Genomic DNA, 23350 nt, shown 5'->3' with positions numbered 1-23350 from the left:
TCGCTTCAATTAACTGCATCGTCGCGACTTCCTCTCTGGTGCCTCAATCCTTTCCCGTTTTTCTGCATATTATTGCCAGAACTTTGCTACATGAGATGTTACGCTGGTTGTGTGCTTATTCTCCCGCTTGTCGGTTTTGCTATTTTCTGTATTGTGTGGATGTTTTCCCGATGTCTAAGAGTATCTGCAGTCTCATACATTCTACGCACCATCCTGATTGGTCCCGTTTCCTTTCCGCAATTATTGAAGTATGTCTCCTACCCTATTTTAATTCGTCCAATCTCTGAAAAACTCATTTTAATACAAGCTCGCTGGTCACGTGATTTGGAAGCCCTTCCTCTCTAAGAGGCCATCGATATAACCTTTCGATCTATCCGCTTCTCTGCCTTTGCTAGTGTAATTCCCTTGGCACTATATTACTTCCCCATCCTTTTAATTCTTATGTGCTGAGCAGATCTTTCCGACGATGTATTCTTTTCCGAATTCTTCACATTTTTCATGCAGCCGTTACGCCCTACCTTCCTTGCAATTCCTATTTGTTTCATTCGTGGATGATTTCTGTTTTTCTGAATTTTTCTTCAGCCAATCAACTGTAGTATTTTTTCTGTTACCTGCAATTTCTTCGTAATTACCTTCTTCCTACGTATGTCGTTATTTCCAACTTTTAAGACTGCCCTGTTTTAGAGATGTGCAGTCCTCTAACTTAACTGATTACTGAGGTATTCATTTTTGCAGTATCTATGTTCTCAGTGAACTTCAAGCCCCTTTCCACCTCTTTTTACTTCTTGTTCTTTGCTCATAGATTTTCCCTGATCTGTGTGGATATCCAATTTCTCTTCATCATTTGTGATCTGGGTCTGTATCTGCTCATGGGTATGCAGTATATACGTGGTTTCTGGTGTGTGCGCCTGACCATGAAGTGATCTGACATTTTCCTTTATTTCTCAATTTTTGTAAACATACAATTTCCTGTAATGTTTCTTTAGCATACTATTCGCTATTAGTTGCTGAAATTTATTACATAACCCAATCTTTCTCCTCTCCCATTGTCCTACCAAGCTCATATCCTCCCATAAATCTTTGTTGTGCCCCTTTACCTACAGGCTCTTTCCACTCCTAGTGAATTACATGTTGATTGGTGTTCAGGTACTGCATCTCTCTCTCTCTCTCTCTCTCTCTCTCTGCGCGCGACATGTACACCTGAACTATAGATCTCAGCGCTGCTTTGCTGTCGATTCTGAGGGAAACAACCATACCGCTGAACTGTTCAACCTTCCTTCGTGTTCATAAAGAATTGTAAAGTTACCGATTTTCTGCTGCTGTTGTATTACCATACATTCGTCTGACCAGAAATCATGAAACCCCACTACGTCTAGGCTGAGCACTAACATTGCAGTTTTCACAGTTTTTAACTTCCCTATGACATTCAAACTTCTGTCAGTCCGCGGCACGATTCTCATAACGTTTCTCTTCCGTTGGCGATTCCATCTTTCTCGTAGTTCCTCTCCTGCCGGAGGTGTGAATGAGACAAATCCGGAATGTTTTGACAAAGCAGTAATCTTGACTTTCCTGATTACAGATCATTTGTCCAGTGGACACACATTTTGCCTTAAATGCAGTGGTTTTCATTATCTTCTGAATTCTCATACCGTTAATCATTGCTGCTGCTTCCACCTTTTAGTGGTAGTTTCCCACCCCAACAGCGAGTGTGTGCCCTGAACCTCTGACCGCTTCTCCGAGCTTTTCGACAAAGCAGTTGGTAGAACGAGGGTTACGTCTTACGAGCACCATTGCTAATTATTTTTGTTCAGAATTCAAGCAGTGGCGAATCCAGTACTCAAGACGACGTTTTGAATCAACGTCGCTACCAGTTTTTCCCTTGGACTTACCTTCTCAGCTAGCTTAGATCAATTTTCAAAAATAAAAAATTAAATCTACCCTTACTTGGCACAGCCACTCTTGTCCACTGCCGATAGCGTTTTTTATGTCCATTACCGTATAACGTATCTACAACAAACTCATGCCTCATTGCCAATGCCTCAATGAATGCAGCGTTCCTGAATAAATCGCGTTTCATTGTCATTGCTTGCAATTCAGGTCATTCTGTCTTCGATGAGACTCAGCACTCCGTAATTAGCTGGGAGTTTACGAAAACGCTGCGTAAAGTTGCAAAGAGCGTACGGCATCTCGGCGTGCGTGTTTTGCACGTACCACCAGTAATGAAGTTCCACTTTCTCCCCTTCGCCGAAGATTTACTCGATTGTAATTCCCTTGAACATGGAAGCCCATGATGTTTGGCGAGAGGAAAGTAACAGTCAACCGGGCAGAGGGGGCCGTGGCTCAGCTGTATCAGGTGGAAGACGCATGATGTGCCAGAACTTGCTTTGGCACTTGGACCAGCTGCAACATGAGGGTTATTTGTGACAGTGGCCAAACGACGGACAACGGCAGGTACGTGAAGCAATTTTAATCAGGAATCAACATGTGGGACAGGCCAAAATGTAGACGCCGTCAATCCGATAGCGTTGATCCGGTGTCTCTAAGCGTATTTTTTGTTTGTTTGTGACTATACCACGTCGCGCTGGCGGTGGTTGGTAGAAAGCAGTGGCTTATCGTCTCTCACACTCACGGCGAATTGACAATTGAGTAATTTGTTTCTACCACTTTACGCGGAATTGTCCACTGAAGGACGGAGTGAAAATCTTTCGCTTTCGGTTTGCGCGTTGTGGGGAAATCCGAGGCCACATTCTGTATTCCAGAGAGAGTGGTGACGCGAATCGCGCCACCGGCACCAGCGGGACGTCCAGTAGACGACATATGAGGGAGGCGTGTCGACTGTTCCATAGGTTTCACATAATGATCATATAAAGGGCTTAACCAGTCCCTGCCCTCCACTGCCTAAGGAGAGGATGAGAATGCAATAACGCACTTCAAATGTGCGTCCTATGGCTAGGAAATAACCGAAGGCCACAGTGTGCGTAATAATGCGAGTCTGCGACCTATGGCCACTAACAGGGGGAGGACCTGTGCCAAGTGAGTTTTTAAGCCACGTAAAGGTTCAGGTATTCCTCATGTTGCAGCTAGTCCAAGTGCCAAAGCAAGTTCTGGCACATCATGCGCACAATCTTCTGTAACTGCCGATCGTTTGCCGCGTCCGTTCCGTGCACATCCTTCGTAAAAGTGACTTCGAAATAGCTCACTTCTGTAACTGGCGGAAGGTGGCGACAGCGCCCGGCCCGAGACGGCACCTGGTATCCTGCGCCGCCGACTTGATATTCGGAAGACTGCCCGGAACCAGTCCATATTGCTCGATCCAGTTTAGTACGCTCGGGACCTCATCGGCGGAAGGAACCAGCAGGTCATCGGCGTACGCCTTATTGGGTAGGTGGAGTCTCGCAGGGTGATTGAGAGCCGTCGAAAATGAATCGAGCCAGATTGCATAGCAGTAGGTAGAAAGGGGGCATTCTTGTCGTAGTGATCTCTCGAGTATCTTACCGACCGTCCATCCACGTGGATCTGGGAGCTGGCTGCTGCCATATGGCGCCGCAGGGTTCCTGTGAGCCTGGGAGGAAATCCCATACGGTCCATCGCCTCTACTACGAAGTTATGGTGCACCCTTTCAAAGGCCCGATCGAAATTTATGGGGACTATCGCCGCTCGTAGGCGGCATGCCGAGACGATCACTTCAAGCGCCTGCAGTCTGCGGTGGCCATGTGGATGTTGTCTCTCCCTGTGAAGTCTTTGGGGCGAGAATCATTCGCTAAGTCGTCTTAAAGCGGCCTGCTGAAAGCCTGACCACGATCTTTTAGCCGGCGCTCAACATTTTAAGTAGCCCATACTAACCGATTGCCCTCCTGCTGGCTTGTGTACTGAAGTCTTACGAAGGAACGCGGTATGGTGCAGTCCATGGAACATGATTCCTCTGAACATTTTAATCCAGTGGGGCATCATGTCACCTTGCGTCCGGCACAACTCTGCTTGTAATCCACCGGGCCCGTAGACTAGTTGACCACACCTATATCCATGCCATAGTTCACCACCTCAGACGAGACCTCTCTTAATGCAGTCACCGCTGCCCTGTCAATAGTGCATGTCACCTGTTTTAAACGCTTCCGCAGTAGCCTAGTCGTCTACAGCTCTTTCCTGGTAAACCTGACTAAAATTATCATGTCTTTCAATATAGTTGTTTGGGCCGTACAGGAGCGATTTCCTTGAGTCGTATGCAAGTGACAGAGTGTGCGTCTCGACTAGTATCTTCCACAATGTGAAGCATGGTGTAGACCCCTGTTCTGTCTTATCATCGGGTGCTATCGCCTTCTAAGCGGCGCTTCGTCAACGATGTGATCTTTTGATTCAGTGTTTTCGTTGTCTGTCCGGTTGTGGGGTAAGGTGTCGAGGTTCCTCAGAGCCTCATGGAAGTAGTCCAGGGTCTGCCGGTACCACACAGCCTTCCTTGCCGAATTGCTTAAGTGTCTTGCGGACTGCCGGTTTGGTGCAGCGGAGGCACCACGCCAAATTCGATTGGTATTAGGAGCGATGTTCAGTTGGCCCATGCTGCGGAGACTTGTCGACCGCAGTCCAGGTCCTGGAGGTGTGTCATTCATCTTCCGAAGGCTGTTACTATGCCAGACTTGAGTGTGGAGATCCATCGTGCAGACGCAGCCACTACGAACAGGAAAGGCGAGAGGCCTCGTTCGGCAGCCACCACTACCTGAGTAAGGCTGTTTTGGCACATGGATCCCGCTGGTTCGCCGAATGACTTAACACCCAAAATGCATGGCACCTGCTACCGATATAACCTGTTCTTGAACTCTACGTAAATATGCTTTCTTTTATTAAGTAAGGCCAATACTTCACTGTATGTGTTCATTTAGGTAGAAGTCTGTTGAGGTTTCATTGTATTTGTGTTTCACTGTGAAACTTGTAAGATCTGGGGAAAAGCCAAAGGAATTCTTATTTGCATCGACTAAACAGTAGCAGTGCTTGTGCGTCGTAAAATCTTTGGGGTAGGGGGTTATTGCGCAGAGCGCGCGGAGAGAGCGAGAGACGGGTTCCAGCGCTTGTGTGCGGAGGCGTGGTGTTAACGCTCTCTCAGTGAAGCGTACCATTTTTCAGAGGCATCATGTACGCGCGCGGGCCAGATGTCTAGAGTAGGAGTACGGACAATGGACGGGCGGAAGAGGCTGTATTAATTACGATTGCCCGTTCCTATAACTATCCGTGTTTCCACACTATGCTACCTTCAACAGCAGCAGCAGTTCCAGCAACAGTTTCGTCGTCGGCTCCGAGTTTCGTCGTATGCACAGCACTGAAGTAGGACTGTTCATTGGTAGAAAGTATCAACGGCTAACCCAGCAACACAACTGGATGTGACTTGATTGATAAGATTTGTTTAAATACTAATCAGTTACACTCAGGGCCATTGTGTCCTTATTGCCCCCAGACATTGTTACCAAGCAGGATCCTTGTTCCTTTTTTCCTAATATGTTTACTGAGTGTCTTAAATTGACTAGTTACATCCAGTTTATGAATGAATAATTCCTCTTTTAAGAATTTTAGCCTCAGTCTACTTTCAATTAACTGTTATACAACAGAGACTTCAGTATATGACTAAAGTAAAGCAATTTCATTTTCTTAGGTTTGAGACTCAATCACTGGAAAAATCCAAGTCTAAAAAATGCACAAATTAAGAGTGCGTAAGTTTTATTTATTTTACATATAGCTAGGAGGACATGGCTGTTTGGTTTGGTACGTATTCTAGTATTTAATTCTGTTCGAGACAATATGAAATGCAACTTGCAAAATAAGTAACGGCGAAGTATAAAGTGCTTGTTTTTTCTAAATTTCTTTGATGACATGCTGAGGTCACTGAAAGTCATTTTTCACTTAAAGAAGTTCAGTACTACGTACAGTTTAATTGCATATTTTCTGATCATTCCTGGATTGCCTTTTTCAAATTTAATGTCAAACACAAAGTAAGAGTTATTTCTCGGTTTTGTTTATCATTACATACTCAAAATTAGTGTAAAAAACGTGGCAACCTTTAGTTGCCACGTCAGTGTTTAATAATACATGTTTTTCTTCCCAATCTTTTACAGGATTTCGGAAGTAAATTGCCCTAGTGGGCTGGCGGCCTTTAATTACTTTTCGTTCATTAGTGTAAGTTTTGGACTCACGATCAGTGGTACCCCTATCTGTCCAGTGTTCGTTAGTGAATGCACAAAGTAACTTTCATTTTCCAGATTATAGCCCTGTTCGGTTGATTTATTTTTAGTAGACTTTCTATCAGAAGGGTCGGTTGTACACTTTCCTCTAACTCTTCGGTATCACTTCTTCAGGAAGGATAGCCTTATACAATTCGAAAAATCCATTAGGCATACACGCGATCCACGGTCATATTTTATATCGCAAGCAGGATAGGCTCATTAGTAAGAGGGAGGTTTCAGTAACATTGTGTGTCCGTAACTATCGCCGTCTATCTTTCCCCACGTGTCGCAGAAATGCTGATCGTGAACCACCATACCCAGTTCCGGACAAGGCGCATAGTGCTGAATTTGGTCCTTGGGAGGAAGGACACTTAAAATCGCCATTGAGGACAGTGTTCAGACTGTCCTAGAAGTGGGTAATGTCAGCGGTGTAGAACCTTGCTCGGTCTCATCGTTTGGTGGTGTCTTACGGTGCACGAACGTTAATGACTTGTGTATCAAGTGCCGTGACCGCTAATCCTCGTGCGGATCGGAGGTAAGATATCTGTGGCTTCGATGCCGTCACGCACTAAAATCGCCTTGCCAGTGAGCGCGCGTGTGCGTGTGTGTGTGTGTGTGTGTGTGTGTGTGTGTGTGTGTGTGTGTGTGTGTGTGTGTGTGTGTGTGAGAGAGAGAGAGAGAGAGAGAGAGAGAGAGAGAGAGAGAGAGAGAGAGAGAGAGAGAGTTTGACCAACAGGTGTCAAGAACGCTGCCTAGCCATAGTTTGGTCGTTCGAACTTCATGCAGGAATGCAGAGTTGACTCCTGGTGCTCTTTTCTTTATTTTTAATCTTGGCAGGAGACCTAATCATATTGATATTCATCGTGGCTACCCGGTATGCCTGTCGGTGCGGTGGCTGGTCAGGGCTATATACGGTGAGCGTATGGACACTGGACGTTTCTGCACTGATCAGACCCCAGTGGAATCTTTGTCTCTTCCTTTAAACAGCGCTCGACATCTAATGCTTCTTTTACTAGCAAAGTAGTTCCTAAAAGCGAATATCAATGTTTATTTTCGGTACTGATTCGCAATGATTTTGTCGCGCTACAGCGCCACGTTAGTGTCGGCCGAAGAAAGTAAACAAGTGCAAGAGCACTGCAGACGGAAACACGCAGCACGTCCACGCTGCTTATCCGTTAAAGCCGTACTACCCCTAGACAATGACTACGCGACATTAAAATTGTGCAAGCTTTCGGCTTTTATCAAAGGCATACTATGCGGTGCGTTTACGTAATCGCTGATCAGAGTAAGGAAGAGGGTAGTACATCAACATACAGACAGACAGACAGACAGACAGACAGACAGACAGACAGACAGACAGACAGACAGACAGACAGCTAGTCAGAAGTGAATCTCTGGATGCAATTGATCACTAAGCGTGCTGCTGACAGACCAGTCGTCTATCTTCGCGCAGAGGGCAGTGTGGCGACTCTGCGACTGGGGACGAGGCGGCCAGTGGTGTGACGGGAGCCGCAGCAGTTGGTCACAGGGCCCTGGACATACAGTGTGCATGGATCTGTTTGTTGGTTGAAAGAGGGGGGGGGGGAGGGACCAAACTGCTAGGTCATCGGTCCCTTGTCCCGAATAAAACAATGCCACGGGGCTTAGAATAAGAAAAGCGAGTATGACAACAGAAAACAAAGGAAAAACCACAAGAACGACGGAAGGGCAACAAGACACTTAAATCAACAAAAGAGGAGCAGAAAACCACACAAACGCAAGAAACAGGTATAAGAGATTAAAACGAAAAATCAGATGGCCATAGGTGGCTGACCATAAGAATATAAGGCAGAAGCCAGCCACACTGCAACACATTTAAACCACCCTAAAAGCACTAGGGTGGAGGACACTGAGGGACGAAGGATATGCGACGAAACTTAGACCAAATAATAAAATTCATCCTCACTAAAAACACGTAAAACTAAATCAGCCGATGAGGTGGTGTCAGATAAAATTAGCGGTAACGGGTCCGGTAGCCAAATATTTCATCGCAGAGCAGTTGAAGGGGAAGTTTACCAGAATATGGGCCACTGTCAACTGGGCGCCGCATCGACACTGAGGCGGGTCTTCACTGCGCAGGAGGTAGCCGTGGGTCGCCCAAGAGTGGTCAATGCGGAGCCGGTAGATACCACTGACACCCTGCGAGAGGCCCGCATGGAGGACTGCCACACATTCGTAGTCTCCTTAATGGGACGCAGTTTGTTGTTCGCAGTGAGACTATGCTATTCCGTCTCCCGAAGCCGAAAAACCTGGCGGCGTAAAAATGAACGTAGTTCAGTTATTGGAATGCCGATCTCCATAAGCGATTTTCGTGTAGCCTGTTTGGCCAGCCTGTCCGCAAGTTCGTTGCCTGGGATTCCGACGTGTCCTGGGGTCCATTCAAACACCACTGAACGACCGGACCGTTCCAGGGTACGGATGGACTCCTGGATGGTCGCTACCAAACGAAGACGAAGGTAGCACTGGTCGATAGCTTTTAGGCTGCTCAAGGAGAAACGACTCTATAGGGCATGAACGGATGTGCTCAAGACCACGAGATATAGCCACTGGCTCTGCAGTGAAAACACTGCAGCCATCTGGCAAGAACTGCCGTTCATAATGTCCTCCAAGTACATAGCCGAAGACGACGTAACCATCAACCATGGAGCCGTCCGTGTGAATCACTTCATGGCCTCGATACACGTCAATCTAGAGGAAGTGACAGCGGAGAGCCGCGGTGTTAACTGAGTCCTTTGGGCCATGTGATTGGTCCAGGCGAAGCCATGGAGGGGTACGTGAATGGACCTCAAGTATAGTTAGTAAAGGCAAGGACGAGCTCGGAAATAAGAGATTTGACACGAACTGCAGTTGTAAGCCTTGGCATGGGCAGCCGATGCGGGAGATAAACCACTGTGAGTGGGAAAAGGAGACAGTAATTCGGATACGCTGGATAACTAAGAACGTGTGCAATTTAACTGGCCGAAAGTTGTGCATGCCTAACCTGCGAATGGAGGGACTCCACCAGGATGCTGGTCATCGGACTCGTCATAAAAGCTGTCACTAGGCGTACGCCACAGTGGTGCACTGGGTCGATTAAACTCAGTGCTGAAGGCGCCGCCGAACCATAAATCAGAATCCACTCAGACGGCGGGAGTGAACGAGGGTTCTGTAGAGCTGCACCAGCGTAGGGTGATCTACACCCAAATTGGTGTTGCTCAGGCAGCGGAGGGCAGACATGATGTTCAGCACTTCCGCTTAAGCTGACGAAGGTGAGGAATTCAAGTGAATCAGGAGTCTAATACCAGTCCTAAAAATCGGTACGTCTCCACTACAGTGAGAGGATCGTCAGTAAGGTAAAGTTATGGTTCCGGATGAACGGTACGACGCCGACAGAGGTGCATAACAAGACTTTGCGGCCGAAAAATGGAGGCCTTGGGCTGCAGTCTATGACTGCGCCTTGTTAAGACACTGTAGGCGCCGCTCAGCAACACCAGTATTGGTGGAGCAGTACTAAATGCAGAGGTCGTCTGCATACAGAGAAGGTGAGACCGACGGCCCTGCAACTGCTGCTAGACATTTAATGGCCACTAAAAACAGTGATACGCTCAATACGAAGCCCTGCGGGACCCCATTCTCCTGGGTATGGTGGGAACTATGGGAGGCATCAACTTCGACGCGAGAAGTAAGAAGCGACACGAAAGTTTAGATAAAAAGCGGGAGCGGGCCTCCAAGACACCACTTGTATAATGTGGCAAGGATATGTCGCCAGGTCGACTCATACGCTTTTCGCAAATCAAAAAACATGGAAACAAGGTGTTGGCGGCTGAAAAAGGCTGTTCGGATAGCATACTCGAGGGACAAGACTATCAGTGGTAGAGCGACCCAGGTGGAAACCGCCCTGGCACGGAGCCAATAGGCCACCTGCTGACACCATATGTTCCAGCAGCTTACAAAGAATGTTGGTGAGGCTGATAGGCCAATAACTATCAACATCAAGCGGGTTTTTGCCGTGTTTGAGCGCTGGTATGAATGCTCTCCCCCACCAGTGCGATGGAAAGACGCCATCGCACCAGATACGGTTGAAGATCACGAGGTGCTGTCACTTTTAGTCGGACAAGAGACGTTTGATTGTAACGTGCAACGGCACTGAGGAGCTCCCACTCTGTAAATGGGGCGTTATAGGATTTACTGTGGCCTGTAGTGAACCAGAGGACTTTCCCTTCCATCCGCCATTAGAGAGTGCGAAAGGTTGGGAGTAATTCTTCGACGCAGTGGTGCGAGCATAGTGCTCATGGAAGTGCTCGGCAGTCGTGTTTGCATTGGTAGATAATACCCTATTTATGTTAACAATGGAACACCTATTAGGTTCTGGTACCCAAAACTCTTGTGATAGTTGCCCAGACCTTGGAAGGTGACAATGCACCCAATGGTCGAGATTTATCTCTCCAAACACTCCTTTTTCTGTGTTTTGTAAGCTAGCGAAAACTGGACACTGAGCCGTTTAAAGGCTATGACGTGCTCCATGGAAGGGTGCCGTTTATGCCGCTCTAGAGCTGGCCGACGCCTTTTAATTGCCTCAGCGACTTCCAGCCATCACCAAGGGAAGGTCTTTTGCTGGGGGTACTCTAAAGAACGAGGGATCGCGTTTTCCGCCGCCGAAACGGTCGTCGTAGCTACCTGCTCAGCCACCATATCAATGTGGCCATGTGGGTATGATGCAACAGTGACAGCAGAGGTGAAAGCGTCCCAATCTACATTGTTTGAAGCCCATCTGGGCAGGCGTCCAAGTGCCTTGCGTCGGGGCAGTGACGGGAAATGGTCACTGACACACAGCTCGTTATGTGCTCTCCAGTGGTTAGATGGGATAAGGCCAGGACTGCAAACCGAGAGGTCAGTGGCCGAATATGTGCCATGTGCCACAATGTAGTGTGTGCAGGGTCCTGTATTGAAGACGCAGAGGTCGAGTTGTGACAAATTTTCTCCATCTTTGCCTTGACCAGTAACCACAGTCCTACACCACAAAGGGTTATGAGTTAATATCTCCTAAAGTAGGAAAGGTTTAGGGAGTTTATCAATAAGCGCAGCCAATGTGTTCAAGGGTACTGCACGATCTGGAGGAAGATCTTGGTTGCAGACAGTTATTTCCTCTATCGTATTGTCTGACAGCCACAGATTCAAGGGGGTTTGAGTGGGGCACAAGTTAACTGCACACCGAGTTCAGGACAAACTCCACCTGAATCTGTAATAGTCACTACAGTCCTAATTGATCACTATAGCCACAGAGGGCAGAGGTTCGCATTTACAGGAGCCAGGTTCCCTGAAGGGCAATGCAGAAAGCAGGTGTAAAGCTTAAGAATTGCCATTGATCAGCCAGGTCGTGCAAAATATGGCAATTCCGCTGGAGTATGACATAGTGAGGTTGGGAGGCATGAAGCGCCCAAGGAGGCAGGTTATGCCTTAGAGTTACCTGCTGCCACCGACTTAGTATTTTAGCCGTTTCTAAGGTGGGTGAGTCATCAGTGAGATACAGGTCAGCAAGGTACGCTAAAATCTCCACCCCATCCTCAGATGCAGAATCGCTAAGGAGTGGTGGTGTGGGGCCACCAGCGGATCCTGTTTCTTAGCAGACTTCATAGTTTGCCTGCTCTCTCGCTTCTTATTGGTGGCTTGCTGGGGATATTCCTCTGAAGCAGCTTTAGGCATGGTGAAGACCATGAAGCTCTTCTTCCAGCATCTTTCAGCTCTTTGAGCCACCGGCAAGTGTGCTGTGGCATTAGTGGAGACCTCGTCAGTGAGGGGTCCCAAGGGACCCCTTGCGTCTAGGAGCCAGAAGAGGCTGTTGCTTCTCCAGCATGGGGGGAGTGGGCGAATGTCCCATGCATTTGGGGAGGTGGGGGCCTTTCTCCCTAAGTAGGTGCTTTAGGAGGAAAAGAGGAAGGTTTTTTCACCTACCCCCAAAGGGCAGATGTCCTTGAGGACCCACTGTTCGTGGCACAGCGCAAGAAAAGATTGGCACTTGGGACAGTAGTGGCGACATAGCTGCAGCGTATGTCAACATGAACCAAATGGGGTGTAATCTTCCTAATTTACGCTTAGCCTCTTCAAGTCATCCCTTCCAGGGTCTTTTACTCCTTTAATTTTCCTGTCCTTTTAGAGTAATGGGCAGTCTGGGTGCAGTGGACGTCCGCAGTCTCGACATGTGGCGCTGTAAGTGCAGCAGGAAGACATGTGCCCTAACTTCCAGCACTTAAAGCACCGCACAGGGGGAGGGACATATGGTTTAACGTCACAGCACTGAACCATCACCTTGACTTTTCAGGCAGTGCATCACCCTCAAAGGCCAAGAAGAATGCACTGGTAGCAACCCAGTTGTCTTTGGGTACCCTGTAAACGCGCTGGATGAAATTAACACCCCACCATTCTAAATTGGCGCGGAACTCGTCTGACTGCAAGAGGAGCTCACGATGGAAAATAATCCCTGGACTATGTTGAGGCTTTTATGGGCAGTAACGCGCGGGAATGCACTGGGGATCCTGTCTGAATCAAGACAGAGCCGTTTTGCATCTTTGACAGCCCTGTCATTTCTCCAATCTTATCCTCAAGGTGTTCAACGAAAAGTTGATGCTTCATAGGTAGAAAGGAGATTCCATCAGTTTTGCTTTAGACTACAAACCGAGGCGAACATAGCTCTATGTTCTGTTGCCCTACGTTCCTCCCATGGTGTACCGAGGGAGGGGAAACAATTTAGGGTCATACCTGTAGGCATTGTATTGTATCTTGCCCTTCTTAGAGACTGCTGGTGCCGTACGGGAGCCAGCAGGAGATGACTTAGTCCGCTTCATTGCGGGTCATCCGCCCTGATGCCACCCACTCCGATCAGGGGCTCTCCCCACAGGCGCCACCCAGCCACAACCTAGGCCAACTGACGTGATGGCCGTTGCCAGGAGTCTTCAAGCCCCAGGAAGACAGCAATGTACTCCTTGGCATACACAGGGAGACTTATCAAAACAAGATATGTTTGTCTCACAGGGGATTCCGCGATCGTTCATTAAGTAAAATATGGCGTTTCAGTCTTCGATCGCTATTCTTTATTTTCAATTACCGGTTTCGGGCCAGCTGCCCATCTTCAGATCTGTTAGACAATGTTAAGAATGTAATTAATAAGAGAGATACAGTTAGTGATAAAAATATCTTAGTTTACAAAAAGAAATTTTGGAACGTATTAAATGCCAACATACCATATGTTGTAGTTACAGAGTAACTTGTCCGTACAGAACACACAGTTCAGTGTCATAAGTAAAGGAAATTTCAGTCTGTTAAAACATTATATCGCAGTATTTAAGAGTAACCTGATTGGTAAAAGTAAAAAGTGCCCTCTACCTATAACAATTGTGCATCTTATTATTTCGCCGTATATATTAATGGCGAATATTCTTTTTAATAAAACAATTTTTTAAAGTAATAACATATGAATAATCATTTTGAGTGGACCATGAAACGAAAAATTTTTACATTAATTTAAAGTTTCTTTATAAAGAAAAATAAAATTTATAATTAAAATGTAGATATTCTTCCAAAAATGTGCGTTTGCTCTTCCTTGTTTTTGATTGGTGGTGGAGTGGATTTCCCTACGTCAGAACGTATACAACGCCACGCCGAGTCGTCTTGCGCCGCGCCCAATTCACCTCGCCGCCAGTACGCTGAGGGCCGTTCCGCTGTAGCTGTTTCTTACTGGGGCGTGCTGTTGCATTCAAGAGTAAGCCTAAAAGAGGTCTTTAAAAATCTCATAATAATTCCTGTGCATAAAATCACTTTGCTCATTGCCTACTACTTAATGAGCAAAGTGATTTTATGCACAGGAATTATGAGATCTTTGAAGACCTGTTTTAGGCTTACTCTTGAATGCAACAGCACGCCCCAGTAAGAAACAGCTACAGCGGAACGGCCCTCAGCGTACTGGCGGCGAGGTGAATTGGGCGCGGCGCAAGACGACTCGGCGTGGCGTTGTATACGTTCTGACGTAGGGAAATCCACTCCACCACCAATCAAAAACAAGGAAGAGCAAACGCACATTTTTCGAAGAATATCTACATTTTAATTATAAATTTTATTTTTCTTTATAAAGAAATTTTAAATTAATGTAAAAATTTTTCGTTTCATGGTCCACTCAAAATGATTATTCATATGTTATTACTTTAAAAAATTGTTTTATTAAAAAGAATATTCGCCATTAATATATACGGCGAAATAATAACAGATGCACAATTGTTATAGGTAGAGGGCACTTTTTACTTTTACCAATCAGGTTACTCTTAAATACTGCGATATAATGTTTTAACAGACTGAAATTTCCTTTACTTATGACAGTGAACTGTGTGTTCTGTACGGACAAGTTACTCTAACTACAACATATGGTATGTTGGCATTTAATACGTTCCAAAATTTCTTTTTGTAAACTAAGATATTTTTATCACTAACTGTATCTCTCTTATTAATTACATTCTTAACATTGTCTAACAGATCAGAAGATGGGCAGCTGGCCCGAAACCGGTAATTGAAAATAAAGAATAGCGATCGAAGACTGAAACGCCATATTATACACAGGGAGTTTACAGCTCAGGCATCAGCTGTGCGAGCCCTGTGCTGTCAGGGCGCTCCACCGAATGCGTATAGAACAGCCCCACCACAACTGACTGGATACTGCTGGAGAGTGGGCGCAGCGAAACCCAATTCGGTCATGGGGGCGAAATAGGACAGGAGACAACGGAAGATTACATACCCTGGATAGTGTCCTCACCCAACTAGTTTAACTGCAGGTAGAAATGCAAAGCTATGACAAGAGATTCAGGATATCTAATATACGGGCACTATGGTTAAGTCGTGCACCACGTAAAGAGTCTTTCCCACATGGCCCGCATTTCTGTAGAATTTTGAAAGTGGTAGGTCACACCATAGAATGGGACCCGAACTCAGAGCCGAAGAGTGGGACACTCCTTTGAGTTCCCCATTACGACAGGCAGAAATACCTTCGGCCTATTCTAACGCCAATATCCGCAGCGGACGGGGAGGGGGTATGGATTTGTAATGGATCCTTCATCGATGATTAATATCGGAGCTAGTGGTAGACTACAGTGCGTAAGCCAACTATGTTTAGTTTGGTGATCTTCGGAAGGTGGTGTGAACATTTACGGCATAGGTTTCGACATTCCACACTATTAGGATGTGTGTATGTTTAGGAAATTATTTAGTTGTATTAAGGACAGACGTACGTGCAAGTGTAATCTGTACGGCAGAGTATTTCTGCATTTTGCTAATAATGATTTAAGTGTTAGAGGAGCTGGTTCGTAATTCCGTAATTTCTGTCTTTCATGTTAATACACCTCGTTAAGTTGAAGACCAGAGAGAGAGAGAGAGAGAGAGAGAGAGAGAGAGAGAGAGAGAGAGAGAGAGAGAGAGAGAGACACCTTTTCAACAATGGACGATTCAAAATTTTGGGGACCATCTAAGAGGGGGTGCCGGAAAGCAACATCTCCGAGTTTATGTGAAACGTATCTAAGCTTTTTAAGGAATTAACTTTAGTAACGTTGTATATATTTATTCTTGATGTCTACACATTCATTTCTTAAGATTCATAGTGGAGACAGACATTTCTCCCAACGTGAAACCCGTTTTTGATACAGTCACTGTACAATGTTCGACTTTGCTGACGGAGCCACTAACTTACCTCTGCTTGTGCCGCTTAATTATCGAAGTGAAGTCCTCTAATGTCTTCTTTACGTTCTGGAAACATGAAAATAAGATAGGGTCACGTCGGGCCTGTATGGAGGATGACGACTACCCAAGGTGTCTGTCTTGAGGATGTCGCAGCGCTGTTGCTTGGTTTGGCATTAGCACGCTGAAGTAGAGGGTGCTAAGTGTGTGGACCGTGTCTTCTGTGTTGTTGTATGCTGTTTCTCACTCACCGACATCGTTACGTTTCACTTTAAAATTTGGAGGCCTCTAGCGGAAAAGGGCTTCAAATAGGTAGACGTTACGAATGAAGATTTGGAATGTTACTAACATTGAAGAAGCTGTTAAGTTTTCACATAAATGCGGGGACATTACTTCACAACACGACCTCATATTTTCAACCCGTCAGCACCAATTTACGCGACTTTCTTCATCACTACAGTCTTCTCCCCTCCACCCCCTCCCTCCTTGTTACTGCTAAAACAGAACCGTATGCCTTGTAATTCTGCAGTTTCATTTATTCCTTGAAATTAATCCGGTGGCTGTAGCTATTCACTTGAAGTGCTGGTCTGGAGCAGGTGACAGGATTTATGATCAGTTTGCGAAGATTTCACTAAGGTAGATACCATGGTTATAGTGGGTGGGCCAGGTAATGGTATTGACAGAGATCCTGGATACAGTATAGAGTGTGACCTGGCAAAGATTGCATCAGCATCGAAGCATACAGGTGTTGAGTGCCTTGACCGACCTTATTTGAACTCTTCTGTCAGTGTTAATTTGGAGTTGGAATGGCTACTTATGTCACGTGCAGTGACACACATTGGTGTGGTTCCTGTTGATTCTCTCAATAGGTGGGATTATACTAGGCATGGCCTTCACCTCAACAGGAAAGTTAAGGGTAAACTGGCTGGGAAAATAGCAGAAAAGTTGAAGGGGGGAGGCACTGTCAGGAGTGGAAAATACCGGTTGTTATAGAGTTGAGAAAAGGCCCTGTTTCAGGGTAGGGAGGAGAGAAAGAAACCTAATTTTAAGAGAGGTTGGGACTGAGTTTGAGAAAGAAACCAAGGAACATAATTCTAGCTTACTACTTCAGCATTAACAGCTATTGGTTAAGAATTTTCAACAATAAGCAGATATTTTAACTCTACCCAATTTTAACTCCATGTGAAATGTCAGCTATTTTTATTGCATCAAAATATACAATGACTAATAAATAAAATCTATGAATTACCTGCATAGATGAATTAGAGTCCTCAAACCCAGCTGAAAAATCTGCCTCTTCACGTAATGTGAAGACTGACTTAGAACTTGTGTTACTGGGTTTAGGTTAGCATTTCACTTTTGTAGAGCAGAAATGGAGGAAGGCGGAGTTGCCACATGCATCAGGAACTCTCATAAATTTAAGAACCTAGACATTCATAACTTTTTCCTACAACAGCATATGGAAGCATGTGCAACATAAGTAGAGTTTCACAAAAAATCATAATATTAAGTGTATATCTAGCACCTGCAGGTAATTAATCTGTTCATAAAGCACCTTGAAACTGTACTTGCCCATTGAACAAGCAAAAACAAAGAAATAGTGATTGCTGGCGGTTTCAATGTAGATTTCCTTAAAGGCTGTCCCAGTAAGAACTTATCTGGGCTAGTAAGACTATCATTAAACTTAATTCCACTGTAAAGTTCCACACTAGGGTAGCCAATTGCTCACAAAGAGCCATTGCTAACATCTTTATAGGAACGTCCGAAGAACAATATTTTATTACAAAATAGTCAATGGCCTCTCAGACCATGAAACGCAGTTCCTTCTGTTAAATGTTAATACTGAACAGTATTTAAAATCTGTAAAATATGAGCTCAAGAGGGTAATAAATAAGCCAAAAATTTCTTATTTTAGGACACTATTCAGAAACATTCACTCGACTGATGCTTACAGTGCTCACGAAATCAATGTAAAATATAACACTTTTGATGATAAAGTGCTTACCTTATTCGAGCACTGTTTTCCCTAAAAACTAACCAAGGTTAGAGCAAAGTCTACCAAGAGGTCATAGATTACCCAAGGAATAGTGGTAAAACAAAAAGAAAACTATCTGTTAATTGGAAACCGTTCATTACGTTACAAGAAATACTGCAGAATATTAAAGACTGTAATACGAACAAGGCAATTATATTACAAGGAGAAGATAGTCGTATCAGATAGCAAAATGAAGAGAATATGGGATATAGTGAAGGAGGAGACCAGTAGAATCAGACATGAAGAGGGACAAATAGCATTAAGAGTAAAAGATACATTGGTGACATGTGTATAGTGTTGTTGAACTTTTAACAAACATTTTATAACTGTTACTGAAAAGATGGGGTTGTCAGGTTATGTAGATGCTGCTGTGGCATACTGAGACCAGACATTTCAAGTAACTTCCATAATGCGAATTTGACCCTCACTACAACAGCAGAAATAATGTCCAGCAGAAAATCTTTATAATCAGAAACACATAGTCGATGATGAAATATCAACAATGTTAAAGAATGTGATTCTGAGTTAAGGAACACATTAAGTTATCTGTGGAACCAGTCGTTTATCAGTGGAATATTTCCTGAATGGTTGAAATATTCTGAATTTAAGCCACTGTTTATGAAGGGAGAAAGAAATATCATCAAATTTCCATCCAATTTCACTTTTGCCAGCATTCTCAAAAATTTTGGGAAGTAATTTACAATCGGCTTTATAAACATCTTATGTCAAATAACATACTGTCACATTCGTAGTTCGGATTTCTGAAGGATTATGATACTGAGTAGGCTATCTACACTTACAATGGAAATGTGCTAAATTCATTAGACAAAACACTGCAAGCAGCTGGTGTATTTTGTGATCTGTCAAAGGCATTTGACTGTGTGAATCACAATATCCTTTTACGTAAATTAGGATATTATGGTTAACAGGAAATGCTGCAAAATGGCTCAAATCTTTATCTCTGGCAGGAAAATAGGGTGTTATTAGGAAAGTGACATGTATTACGCTATCAGGCATCATCGAATTGGGAACTAACTACATGTGGGGTCCCACAAGGTTCCATTTTAGGGCCCTTACTTTCTTGTGTATCAATGACCTTTCATCACTAACATTACCAGATGCTAAGTTTGTTTTGTTTGCGATGATACAAACATTGAAATAAATAGCAAATCAATTGTAGTCTGAGGAATACCGGCTAGTAAATCATTTATTGATATTAATCACTGGTTCTAGCCAATTCTTTGTCATTAAACTTTGAAAGAACACTACATCCAGTGTGAAGGGTGTCCCATGAGTATATGCTTAACATACAATGACAAGGAGATGGAAGAAGTGGATCATGTTAAGTTACTGAGGTTACAGCTTGATGAATCAACTGGGTGGAGCACACCACAGAACTGCTGAAGCGTCTTAACAAATCTCTATTTGCAATACGAATTTTGTCAGACATAGGGGATATAAATCAAAAAAGTGGGCGTATTATGCTTATTTCCATTCCATGATGTCATATGGGAATATTTTTTGGGGTAATTTATCAAGCCAAGCTAAAGTTTTCCGGACACAAAATCGTGCAGTATGAGTTTTATGTGGTGTGAACTCAAGAACATCCTGCAGAAGCATGTTTAGGGAACCAGGGACGCTAACTACTGCTTCCCAATATATTTATTTCTTAGTGAAATTTGTCTTTAAAAATTTAACACTTTCATACCAACAGCTCAATTCATGTAATCAATACTAGAAATAAGAATAATCTTCACAAGGATTTTAAGTCACTTAGTCTTGTGCAAAAAGGTGTGCATTATTCCAGAGCACATATTTTCAATAACTTGTCAGCAGCCATAAAAAGCTTAACAACCAATGAAATTCAGTTTAAGAGAAGCCGAAAGGATTTATTGGTGGCCAACTCCTACTCCATTGATGAATTTCTCAGTAGAACCAACTGATTATATACTGGGTGATCAAAAAGTCAGTATGAATTTGAAAACTTAATAAACCACGGAACAATGTAGATAGATGGGTAAAAATAGACGCACATGCTTTAATGACATGGGGTTTTATTAGAACAAAAAAAAATTATTGCTAGAAGCGTGAAAGATATCTTGCGCGCATCATTTGGTGATGACCGTGTGCTCAGCCGCCACTTTCGTCATGCTTGGCCTCCCAGATCTCCAGACCTCAGACAGTGCGATTATTGGCTTTGGGGTTACCTGAAGACGCAAGTGTATCGTGATCGACCGACATCTCTAGGGATGCTGAAAGACAACACCCGACGCCAATGCCTCACCACAACTCCAGACATGCTTTACAGTGCTGTTCACAACATTATTCCTGGACTACAGCTATTGTTGAGGAATGATGGACATATTGAGCATTTCCTCTAAAGATCATCTTTGCTTTGTCTTACTTTGTTATGCTAATTATTGCTAGTCTGATCAGATGAAGAGGCATCTGTTGGACATTTTGTGAACTTTTGTATATTTTTTTGTTCTAATAAAACCCCATGTCATTCCAAGCATGTGTGTCAATTTGTACATCTCTATCTACATTATTCCGTGATTTATTCAGTTTTCAAATTTATACTGACTATCAACCGGTATGTATAGCTTCTGCATCATTTCAGTGCAGTAATGTGTTCATTATAAGTAAGTATTGTAGTTGTATCATGTTTAATACCTTACAAATAGAAAAGTTATTTGTAGTTCAGTACATTAGTACTTGTAAATGATTCTGTCATAATGTTCATTAAAAAAATGAACATCATTGTACTTGGGACCTGTGGAAGGTACATCAGCTTATTTGTTGCAGTTGTAAATATTTGTCATATCATAGAGGATCACCTCACTACCGATTAATAGGAATGAAAATAAACTTGATCTAATAAAAGAAGGCAGTACCACTGTTTTGGTTGCTGTTAAGTTCTTACCTCCATGTAGCGGCAGTATCTTCCAAGTCCTGCCAACCATTTGTAAGTTTTATATAGAGGAGAAGACGGGATTATCATCAACACCGCTTCTCCACCAGGTGCCAGCAGCTCGCGAACTGCTCTTAAAGGAACGCTGGAAAGAAAGATACTTACAATAACCAACTGTCTTTCAAAACAGATAGCAAGAAGTTTAATAATGCTTTTGACATAACTGCTAGAGATTCTGAGAACTCTTACAAGGTAAATACTCTCCACTATGTTGTGTCATAGAAAGTGTGCTTCCAGTTAGCCTATGTTCATTACAAATATTTCTTTCTTTTAGTATTTCTAGGTTCTTCACAGCTGTGAAGTGATCGTGGGATCTATCTCGTGTTTTGAGCCAGCAACTGTCACCTTGCCTGTGTCACCAATTGGCTCGCTCTTTGGGAAGATTTTGAAGAATGCATGTCAAACCCTACAGGTGACCATCACAAAGGCCGAAACGTGTGAAATTTGTTTTAGTCACCACTCACGACAGGCAGGAATACCTCGGGCCTATTCTTACACTCAGACTTGCAGGGGGGATAAAGACAGACCTATTGCTTTCGCATCGTAAGTGTTATTCGAAGCCCAGTGAAACTATTCACAAACTGAAGTGGCAGTAGCTATTGTGTATGGTGTCACCAAATTTCACCACTACTTCTATGGCAGAAAATTTACTTAGTTACGGATCACAAGCCTTTGTAGTCTGATCCGAGGAAACCGGTTCCTGTATGAACTGCCCAAAAATTGCAAAGATGGGCTTTGTTGTTTCAATAGCAGTAAGATATTTTGTATCGTTCGACTGCTCAACATGGTAACACGGACGCACTTTCACGCCTTCCGATTGGCCCTGACAGAAATTTTCGCTAAATTTCGTCAAATCAATGGTCAGGATTCTGAATTGCTTCAGTCTCTTCCGATGAACTATAGGAAAATTGTACAGGCCACGGAAGATGATCCTGCTATGAATATTTTGCTGAATTATGTTTACACGTCTTGGCCTCACTCCTTGAATAGCACGAAGAATTCTGTAGTGCACCGAGACTTTGCACATCGGCATAGCTTCGCTGTAGAGAAAGGCGTGGATTTTGTTCACAATGACAACGGACAGTCATGTATTGATCTCTAGTTTTGGAAGAAGTGTTGCAATTACTTCACCAAGGACACTGGGGATTGTCCGTACAAAACAGTTATCGCGTCGAGACTGTACATGACAGGACATGGACGCCCCAATAGAAGAGATGACTCACAATGTCTCTTATGTGTGGAAACTCTGTCCGGTCCGACACGAAAGTTCTATGCTTGGTCGAAGTCGCAATCAATATGGCAACGTGTGCGCACTGACTTTACGGGAACTTTTTGGAACACTCGCTGGTTCACCGTGGTTGTCTTGGTTTGCTGTGCCAATGAACTCTGCAACGTTACGTAGTACAATTCAGGTGTATTCTTTGACTTTTTTCCTAGGAGGTTTACCGGAAGTAGTAGTGTCAGACGACGGATCTGTTCACGTTACATGAATTTCAAACGTTCTGTGAATGCAGTGGCATACTGCATCTAATTATTGCACCGAAGGCGAGGAGGAAAGTTTTGACGGAAGATTCAAGCAGCAGGCGGCCAAACTTCGCTCCAAACACTCAGCAGGTATAAAATTTTGCAATGTTTCTCGCCTCTTATCGTTCGCACCCACAAGATTGACCATCGCCGGCGGAATTTCTTCACGGCCGCCGCCATCGCTCACTGCCTCATCAGCATCCGGCACCGCAGAAGGCCGCAAGTGCGACTTCGCGCCGCGTGATACTGTCTTTTACATGGTTTTTAGCGGTAGCAGACGGTGGGAGCGAGGCGAAATCGTCCATCGACTAGGCGCTTGCACGTATCTTGCTTCAGGTCCGGATGGTTTGCAGCGCCGCCATCATAATCAGCTTCGCTTCTGTCACGTACACTATGATCTTTCAGTCTCTCTTCCCCCAGGTTCACGGGTCCAGAGGACAGCGCGGCCGCAGCAGCCGCCGGAGGGTGTCATCGCGACATCGCGGGACGACCCAGTGGGGACAGAACCTTCGCCGCCTCCGCCTCCTCTCGTCCTACCTATGGAGCTGGGACCCCCACAAAACGCAGCAGTCGCTGGCAGCAGGAGGTGGAGGCGTTCCCTTCTGGTCGTTTTCCGGGGTAAGTTTCCACCAGAGCGCAAGCCAGATGGAAGGGTACGGCCGGAAGGTGATCGTCCATGAAGTCACAGCTTCCGGCCCATCAGAGCGTCCACTCTCCCGCATCCCCCGCCGTTGCCGCACGCCGTACATGGCGACGGTCCGTCGCTTTGGGGCAGAGGAATGTTCTGACGTAACCACAAATTCCGGAACGATGATAAACGAAAGATTAGAGAAGGCAGTGAAGAAACCGCGGCCAATTGTGCGCGGAATCTGATCGCGCCGCGCC

General features: G+C 44.7%; 1 protein-coding gene across 1 annotated transcript in view; it reads right to left on the bottom strand.

Moving 5' to 3' along the window:
* The window catches only part of LOC126235305 (juvenile hormone acid O-methyltransferase-like), a 73900-nt gene that overhangs the window by 23952 nt on the left and 26598 nt on the right, over window positions 1–23350 (bottom strand). Inside the window, exon 3 of the mRNA XM_049944029.1 lies at window positions 20894–21026. Coding sequence (XP_049799986.1) covers window positions 20894–21026 — 133 coding nt within the window. The remainder of the gene's footprint in view (window positions 1–20893; window positions 21027–23350) is intronic.

This window comes from Schistocerca nitens, chromosome 2, assembly GCF_023898315.1.
Source record: "Schistocerca nitens isolate TAMUIC-IGC-003100 chromosome 2, iqSchNite1.1, whole genome shotgun sequence".
NCBI classification, from domain to species: Eukaryota; Metazoa; Arthropoda; class Insecta; order Orthoptera; family Acrididae; genus Schistocerca; species Schistocerca nitens.
The sequence above is the reverse complement of the archived record's forward strand: the minus strand, read 5'-3'. Positions and strand labels throughout refer to the sequence as shown.